This window comes from Palaemon carinicauda, chromosome 18 (genome assembly GCF_036898095.1).
Source record: "Palaemon carinicauda isolate YSFRI2023 chromosome 18, ASM3689809v2, whole genome shotgun sequence".
In the NCBI taxonomy this organism is placed as follows: domain Eukaryota; kingdom Metazoa; phylum Arthropoda; class Malacostraca; order Decapoda; family Palaemonidae; genus Palaemon; species Palaemon carinicauda.
This window is the reverse complement of record NC_090742.1, coordinates 35,662,109-35,672,108: the sequence shown is the minus strand read 5'-3', so window position 1 is coordinate 35,672,108 and position 10,000 is coordinate 35,662,109. Positions and strand designations below refer to the sequence as shown.

The following is a 10,000-nucleotide window of genomic DNA, read 5'->3' as shown; positions in this document are numbered from 1 at the left end:
AGTTTTCCTGCCCAAATCCTTTGGGAAAATGGTATATATATATATATATATATATATATATATATATATGTCTATATATGTATATATATATATATATGTCTATATACATATATATATATATATATATATATATATATATATATATATATATATGTATATATGTATTTATTCATCACTTATTTTCTTATTTTCCCAGCAAGTATTTTTGGGATGAGGTTGCAAATCCCACCCCTTGCAATCTGGATGCGTAATGGAGTGAGATGTTGGGTTTATTTTCCAGTTGGTTACCCATCCAAACGCCGACCAGACCCAAGATAGAAAGAAGATTTAGAGAGAGAGAGGTTTCTAGCTGAAATACATAATAAAATCCGGACATGGAGTTTTTTATATATATAGGAATAATCAAACAAATTAATTATATTCATTTATTCATTACATTATATGAAACGTTGGAGAAACTGTGATGATGATATCTGTAATTGAAATAATAATAGTAATAATCTTAATAATACCATGTATTTGTTATAAGAAGTCTGAATTGATAGAAAAAATATATGATTATATAGATATTCGTGTTTTTCATATATTAAACTCTTTTTTCAGATCAACAAGATAATATATCTCTTTTTAAGAACATCGACAAATTTATAGTTAACTAACAATATAATTTTTTTTGCAACATCTTAATTTTATGGATTTAATATTATAACAGCTATCTTTAACAAATTTTAAATACAAAGTCTGTCCGTCATAAACTGTGATTAAATTTATTATTACATTATAGCATTAGGTTCTTTAGTCCAACAACATATATTTGGTATTTAGCTTTCATAACATCTTTGAAAGAATAAAAATGTAGAGTGTTTCTACTTGCGTTTATCGGAAAGTTATTGCCACCTCGTAGGATAATTACCAATGGATGAATATAACAGATAAAAGAAAGAAAATGTATTTTTTTTTTTTTTTTTAGAAATTTTGATTGAAAGGCAAAGGTTCCCGACATGGTAATTTTCATATGGTATATGGAGAGAGAGAGAGAGAGAGAGAGAGAGAGAGAGAGAGAGAGAGAGAGAGAGAGAGAGAGAGAGAGAGAGAGAGAGAGAGAGAGAGAAAGTTATAAACGTGTATTTGGTGTGTTCGAACAACTGTATTTAAAGTACAATTCAACTCTTATGCACATACAATGTTCAAGATTACTTCTTACACAGTTTATGCAGTTAAATTCCAAACATTTGGTTAAAACCTTACAAATTCAAACGATTCGTCTTATCCATTGAAACATCAAGCAGTCAGTCATATCCAATATATTATTAAGTATTAGCATTAGTCGTTGATTATATCTTTTGAAGTTGCATTTTATTCTGAATTAGTCATGAGTTAGATTCAATCTATTCATTACAGGGTTAATGAGATCATAAATCATTAGTCGAGAACCCATGAATAAGTGACAGATATAGCTTGACGTATTTTAAATCCCAATGCTGAAGAACGTCTTTTCTGAATACGCCTTTAAAGGGAAGATTACCAGTCAGTTCATACTATCAATATCACGACGTAGTTTGTGAGAAAATAATTTTACTTACTCTTTGTCTTTAACTGTTAATGAGTTTCTAGTGTGATTCTTTATTGGTGTCCATGAAATGATTCGTATTGGTATTCTTGAATTGTAAAGGAAAATAATTTTGTCCATAGATATTTCACTGCAGATAAGCAGGTATCTTAATGAAATATCTGTAATATAACATTAGGCAGTCTAAAGTATTTTTCTTGAACTTGAAATCATTTTCCGTAGTGATGAAATGTAAATTTTGAGGTAAAACTAAATGCAGTATATGCAAACTCAGTCCTGGTCGTGGCATTCCCTTCAATAAAATAAATCTATAGACATAATATCATTCAACAACACCCACCAGACATTCTCATAAATCCCATGAAAACATAAAGGTGGAGGACACAAGTTAATTTTAACAATTTAGCAGTTTTTGTTCAAAGTACCCATGATAACTTTGAGGGAAAAGTGAATGCATTGTACAAACTTCTTAGCTTAAAAATATCATATTACGGGGCTTGTTTTATTTTAATTACTATAGTCCAAATGTGAATTGCGTTCCATATAACTGGATACAATAACAATTTACGTTATAATTATATATATATATATATATATATATATATATATATATATATATATATATATATATATATATATATATATATATATATATCTTAAGCCCCAGTAACAAACAACAGCCATAGTATAGAAACGTGAAAACCAGTAACTGATTGTGTTGACTATTCATTCCTAACTATCACTACTATCACTCTTTTTATATATTTCCAAAGACATCATCTGAAAAGCGCTTCAATTCTATATATACAGAAAATTAAAGTCATTACACGTAATTTATAACCAATTTTCCTTTTGATCGATTGGCAAGTCATGATATCCGGTATAGAGAGGGATCCAATCACTAATAAGTGAAGAAAACGCAAACGTAATCACCAAAATGCACATGTACATAATTACATACAAAACTCTTCGATAAGCGCAGTTTAAGTGAAGGTCGTGGCAATGCCCGACTCCTCTTCGCTTTCCTGTAGGACGAGGGTCGTGAGGTTGAGGGCGCTCTTCACTCTCCGGGGCGGGTGCACCTCCAGGCTGTGAGACCTCGTCCGGCCGACGAAGACCGAATTCTGGCGTGGCCTTCGACTTCCGTTGTGCTCGAACTGCGTGTCAGAAGGCCGATGGGAGGCGAGGGGGTGAAGTTTCCGGTAATTTGGGAGGTAGAGGGAAAAATGGGGGATATGAAAACATTTGTTTTTCCTCTGAATGGTTTTATGAAAGGACTTTTTTCAGTAATATTAATTGAATTTTCTTAATAAATGAAAAGTAATTTAAACAGTAAAGAAAAGGTTAAGAGGGATATGATAAAAATTTTGTTTTTCCCCCTAATGGGTTATGAAAAGATTTCTCTTTCATTTACATCAAAACAATTTTTTTTCTGAGAACTATAATTTCTTAATAAAGGAAAAGTAATTTAGAGAATAACGAAAATTTGATGGGAAATACAAACAATTTAGTTTTTCCTCTCAAAGGTTTTGCGAAAGGATTTTTTTTTATCCATATCAAACCAATTGGCTGTGAGAATTGCAGTTTCTTAATAAATGAAAAACAATTTATGTAAGATAACTAAATTTTGATCTTTCATGTAATTGAAAAACAAAATATAAATTCTAATGATAAACATTGAACACAGAAAGCAATGGGTATAAGGGATTAATTTACATACAGAAGTGATACCATGCCAGGGATAAGAGTAGAAAGACTGTAAAGTAATAGATAAATAATAGTTGTAAACAAACAAAATATAAAAGGGAAGTGAGGAAGCTAAGAATTGCAGTGGGTCTGCATCGAAGTGAAAGGCATCTTAATGCCAAGTGGAGAGTACAAAATTCATCCGATTTTCCAAAGGGTTCTTGCAGCTGGTGGTGGTAAAATAGCGTGCATGGTTACTACGCGACTGTATACGGGGCTTGCTTCACACATGCACATAATTACTCACAAAACCACCGTATCCAAAGGCAATCTTAAAACAGTCTACTAAGAAGGGTTTCTAAGTACCGACATCCAGAAGACACTGAATATCAGACAGTGGGTTAAGAAGGACGAAGACTCGTAAGACGGTGGTTTTAGTGGTTACACGGTGGGAGCAGACTCCTGCTCTTCCGAAGGGGGGTCGTGGATATGGATGGGGATCTGAGGTGGGGAGGGGGAGGGGGAATGCAAGGGGCTAATGCTTTCAACACTCGATAGGGGTACCTTTAATGGGTTGATTGGGAGGGAGCACGGATCAGCCATGGGGCATGAGGGCCGATGCTGCAGCAGTTGGGGTGGGGCTTCCTTATACGGCTCTTGGTAGGGCTCCAGCATCCGGATCTTGCCCCATCTGCAAGGTTAAGAAAAAAATTAATAGTGCTAGTTTGTAAACTATAGCTGGATTTAAGATGCTGTCCTCAGCATGTTTCGCAAAATTGTCAGGTGAAAGTAAAGTTTCAGTTTTTAGCTGAACATTTTCCGGGTGTTGTATTCTCCCTCATCACAGACTGATCAGGGAGGTCTACAGTAGAACGATTTTGGTAAAGAAGATTAGAACAAGTGCAGTGTGAGCCTATGAGAACGGGCATGCCTTTATAGATGACTAGGTCAATAAGCTATTTCTTATCATAAATCTGGCCTTATTGCATATCAGTAGGACTTTTAATACCTCAACTGAATGCGTCTTCCTTAAAATATTTGGCAATTCCATATATTTCTTGTCTTTACAATTATACACATTTTAAAAACATGAAGAATACAGCCTCTTGATCAAAAAACTTTTAAACTAGATAGTGGAAGTTTTAAAGATACTTGCGCGCGATAACACCTCTCCTTAATCTGTTATTTTGTATAGTTCATTATTCCGCTGAATCGGAAGTAGTTCATATATTTGAGGTTCGAATTCAGGAATTGTATATGCTGGAACAATTGTAGCTTTAAATTGAAAGGTGGCAGTTCGCCTGTAGTCGTCTATATTTTGTAAGGGATATTGAGCGGATCGGAACATTCGTCATTGTTTTTCTGCCACTACCTAGGCCTTTCACTATACTTCCCTTCATGCTTCCTTTCTTACACTATGTCCAGCTGTTTTCAATTCTTACTTCAGAGCGTAATTATGGGGTTCTCCCTCATTTGAACCGACGCTGAATGGCCCTCTTAGTCCCATTAATGCTTCATTAGACCCAAATTCCATTAATTAGTTAATCTATGAATCTGTTTTTGTCACGACCGCTTTTCAATCTCAAGAATTCAGTCTGTCCTCGCACCTTTATCGATTGGCGTCTGAAGAAGGACTTCATGGCTTCTTAACCTTCAAACATTCCATTAAAGGTTTAAAGTTCGCCTATGAATGGCAGAGTCAAGAGACAATAACAATGCTTGAGCAGGACAGTCCCCTTGAAACACCATGTATCCCTATGATCAGCGCCCAAACCACCTCTCCACCCAAGCTAGGACCAGAGAGGGCCAGGCAAGGGCTGCTGATGACTGAACAGGTAGACTGTTAGGCTCACCAAACCCTCCATCCTTAGCTTACAAGTATGGTGAGCTTGCTGACGTTACAAGAAACTATCGAGCTAGAGCGTGTCTCGAACCCCTGTCCAGCGATTCGACTGGATGGAGGCTTCCAATAGGCTACCACAATTTGGACGCTTTACATAAAAAAAGTCGTTCATCAAGACTTGATTCCGAAAATAAAAAGTGGGTGGAGTTAATAGTTGCAGATTCGTATGGAAAATGGGAATAGAAAAGAAATGATTTAAGTTTGATAGTAGATACTGTAGAATGAAATTTCATCCTGTGGGGCAACCCGATGATAACTGATTTCAACACCGGGTTTTTTCACAAAAGTAATTTGACTAAATTCCGTAAGTATTAAGAGCTTCTGCGCCTATGACTTAAGAATGGCGGTTGCTGTATCCCTCGAAATAACACCGATTACTCAGTTAATTAAGTCTGACCTATTAAATAGAAGGCTTTTAGGATTGTAGGATGACGTAATTACATGCTCTCTCTCTCTCTCTCTCTCTCTCTCTCTCTCTCTCTCTCTCTCTCTCTCTCTCTCTCTCTCTCTAAACATGAAATTGAAAACACTGAGGCAATAGTAATAGCAACCTATTTAATACACGCAATATTTTGCCTCACAGATTTACTTGTATTTACATGTACAGTCAACACTTAAAGGAGACCGAAGATGTGGCGACAAAGATGTTTGAATTAATCAAAGATACCTTTGATTAGATCAGACTTGGTTTAATTCTGAAAGAAGAACGAGACTCAATAACATCGAAGATTAGAAAGGGAATCTAATTAATTAAACCATAATGATTCCAGGACGAGGAAAGTCATGAATAATTACAGTTTATTTTTTATTTGAATGATTTGAGCCGTAATTACAAGTAGACCAAGGTCTGTTTACAATAACTTTATTCAGATATAAGTTGTTACCTAATATTTGGTCGTTTATATTGCAAAAATATAAAATATTGGTATTTTGTGTGTTCTGTTATGTTTAACAAATGAAGGAAGTTATTAAAAGGCGAAATTTCACCAAACACTTTGGCAAGGATAATGCTGATGATGATAATCTTTTGCCATTAGTTTTATAATAGTTTTATGAACAGAGTAATTTGATTAATGGTTAAACTAAGCATTCATAAAAAAGAAAATCAGTACACAAAGAGCTTTGCATTATTAATGCTGATATCACATCACCACCTTGTTGATCCCAGCTTAATCAAACTGTACCCTTCCCCCATCATATTGCATGTAATATTAAACTGCTCGAATGTCATAATTTTGTATTTAGATTTACTTGGGTTACTTATTCTCAATGAGTTGTCGATTTGCGGTTGTCACATTCATAGATAAATATTTACTTTAACTCTTTGTGTTGTAATATTTGTATTAGCATTTTTATTATTTGCTGCATAATATATATTTTACAACTTTAATAAGTTTATTCATTATTTGACTATCATTGCATATCTCCTTACTGCTTCATTCAACTGCAGGGATTTCCTCACGTTGTGCATGGATGTTGAATGTTCTCACAGACCCCAGCGTTTAGTTTTATAGCCCGAATTCATATGTCCAATACACGACCATTTTATAATGAATTATTTGCAGCTATTAACAATATTGTATTCAGTGCCTGGTTACTTAGTGTGAATGAAGGTCTTACAGGTCAGCTTATTCTTGTTTCAAAATATTTCTATTTATCATAAGCATTTTCAAATGTTTGATTTCTCCAGCAACTTCGATATTACCATAAATTTCTACTCGTTATTGTTTGTATCGTTGTTGATTAAATGATAATAAAAAAAATTGATGTGAGAAAACTAAAAGTAAAGGGAAAAAATCTGAAATTGGTTTACTTATATCAAAAGATCTATAAAACAATTTATGTTAAAATCGAAAGAGATTCAATGTGAAGGGTATGGATAGTTTACTGATTAGCTGATAAGTTATGTTTGAGCAGGTAGGAGAGTTGTGCTGTGTGCTATGGCTGTTCACATTATGGGTGGTTTGATGCGAGGGGTCGGACAAAAGGAGTGGTAGGATGAGAAAATTAGTCGTGGATTGAGGATTGGTTGATGATAGCAGGAAATGCAGTGCTGGTTTGGGACAGTAAAGAGAAATGACAGAACCTGGTAAAATAATTGAGATCTATGCAAGAGGAAAAGGTTGAGAATGATTGTGAGATAGAGTGAAGTAATGAGGGTAAATGGAAATCAGGAAGTTGTTAATATTAATATTTATACAAAATGGAAGTAGTTGATTCGTGTAGATTAGAATGTAAGAGACGGTGTTAAAATGAACAAAGAAATGTGAGAGAATAGGTAAAGCAATGAATGTAGTAGGAAGTGTGTTCAAGACTTGTAAGAGAAATGAATTGTCTTCGGAAATAAAGAATAGAATGTATGGAGGGATATTTGCACTAAATTGCTTTATAGGTGTTGAATGCGATTGTAAATTGCAGTGAGATTTAACTAGTACCTTTAATCTGTCATATTAGTCATGAACAGAGATTTACGTAGTTGGTGATGTGTCGACTATCGAAAGTAGTTGTCAGATATTTCCAGATAAAAAGAAGAAAAAACGACAATTAACATTATTATTGAAAGAAAAAACACCTTTCATCCACGCATGGAGGAATTATTATCTCTCTCTCTCTCTCTCTCTCTCTCTCTCTCTCTCTCTCTCTCTCTCTCTCTCTCTCTCTCTCTCTCTCTCTCTCTGTTTTTACTATTCTTTTTCTTCATCCCCGAAAATGAAATAGCATCGAATAATTTGCAAAGATATCTAGCAATAATAACTTCGCGAACTGCACTGTGCAAGTGAGAATAAACTTTGAGTATTAGATAAATTTTTATTTCTTGCTTGCCTCGGATGTTACGAAACTAATCCCAATATTTCGTATCAGCGCTCTCGGTTCCTTTCCGTGGTTTGGCTTATAGCCAGCTCACGGGAAGTGAGAATCTTTTTTCTTTTGACGGTCAATGGTCCTTCTGCATAATACAGGTTTTGATATTATATATATATATATATATATATATATATAGATATATATATATATACATATATATATATATATATGTATGTATGTATGTATGTATGTATGTATGTGTATACACATATCATCGTCACCATCTCTTCCTACGTCTATTAACGCAAAGGGCCTCGGTTAGATTTTGCCAGTCTCTTCTATCTTGAGCTTTTAATTCTATACCTCTCCGTTATTATTATTATTATTATTATTATTATTATTATTATTATTATTATTGTTATTGCGCACATATTTATATATACACACACACACACACACACACATATATATATATATATATATATATATATATTGGTGTGTGTGTGTGTTTGTGTTTGTATCTAATCTTTAACCACACCACATTTCACCTTGTGTGTATATGTGCGCTTTAGCGCGTGTGTATGAAATGTATACATTTTTACACACGAATAATGTGATCCCCACTCAACATTTTACCTTTTAGGTGTTTTGCCATCAGGGTGTAGATTTTCGATTTCCCGGGACCTTTTTAGTTCTAGAGTACTTTGTCTTGCATAAATCTATCTTGACCAAAGCAGACATTGGTACCCCCTTATTACTGGGTTGATTGGTGGGCGGTTGTCCGGGATCGATTTACGAACCCAGCAACAGTAAACCAAGCACTGCACCTCTTTGACTGATTACACCTGTGAGAAGTGGGCGTTATTGTTTACATATCAACATCAACCTGCAAGCTTCCTCATAGCAGATTGTTTATTTGTGGTAAAACCATTAAAATGGCAAATAGATTAGTATAATAAATCTCAGGTCAAAAGGTGATATGAAAAATGAACAACCAAATATACAGTAAATGTTGAGAAATGCTTTAAAAAGTTATGATGATATTTGCAATGTTACATTGTGAATATCTCAATTAAGTTACACGCATTATCCTATCTCGATGTTTCCTTAATTGCTGGGGCGTTTAGTATAAAGGGTCTTGTCACACCACTCCTTAATGAAACATCCGGCAGAATCCCATCTCAAACCTGTCTGGACTGAAAAGCCACTTAGTTCTCCCGGAAGATCGGCGGAAACGCGTCTATTCCATACTGGCGTCGCGTGCAGAAAGGTCATAAAAGACGACTGATGGTGCTAGAATAGGCACGACTTAGTCCAAGTTGTCGCCATGTTGGAAGGTGTAATGGTTTCAGTTCCATTAACCTCCAATGGACGTTTGCTGCTCTAGTTTAAAAAGACTTCTCGATTTTCATAAATATACTTTCTCACTTTAATATAATTTCAATTCCATCAACTGTGTATGACCCATTATGTGTTTAGATAGTGTACTTATAAGCAATCTACCAAGGAGTTGCAAAAAGTAAATTTTTCCAAATTAATACTCTGACTCACATAGATACAGACCTGACGATTTGTTGACATGGATAACATCCGCACATTACTATTTGTTATTGCTACGTGATTTTAAAGAAATTGGAGTTTTTTTATTATACAGAACAGAAAGATGTTGCGGGTCTGCAAATTACATCCTCGTGTTCTTGAAAGAAAACGTAAATAATTTAGAGCCTTTGAGTAAATATGGTATAAACAAACGTTTTGTTCAGTCTAGAATGACCGTGGCGTAGGTTTTTTTTTCTTTTTTTTTCTGTTTCACAAGTTAGTCCGTAAATATAATATTTTCAATTAACATATTTTATGTTTAAGATTATTTATTTTCTTTTTTAGTTTCAAAGAACAGGTCATGGTTACATGAGTTCATACTCAAATACATTCCGAAACACCGATGTTAATCACTCCAACATTTTTCACTCATTTCAGAATACTTGTAAGTGGGAAAACAACAATAGGCCTACGCTTGTAAAATTTTGAGTAGGTGA

The 10,000-nt window shown here is 34.4% G+C and overlaps 1 protein-coding gene across 2 annotated transcripts in view; it reads right to left on the bottom strand.

Annotated features, from left to right (window-relative positions):
• Positions 1-2,236: 2,236 nt before the first annotated feature.
• LOC137657040 (uncharacterized) overlaps positions 2,237-10,000 on the bottom strand; it is a 273,663-nt gene continuing 265,899 nt past the window's right edge. For both annotated transcript variants that reach the window (XM_068391401.1, XM_068391402.1), the window contains 2 exons: positions 3,821-3,947; positions 2,237-2,727 (listed from right to left, as the gene is read on the bottom strand). In XM_068391401.1, coding sequence (XP_068247502.1) covers positions 2,554-2,727; positions 3,821-3,947 — 301 coding nt within the window. In that variant the 3' untranslated portion in view covers positions 2,237-2,553. The remainder of the gene's footprint in view (positions 2,728-3,820; positions 3,948-10,000) is intronic.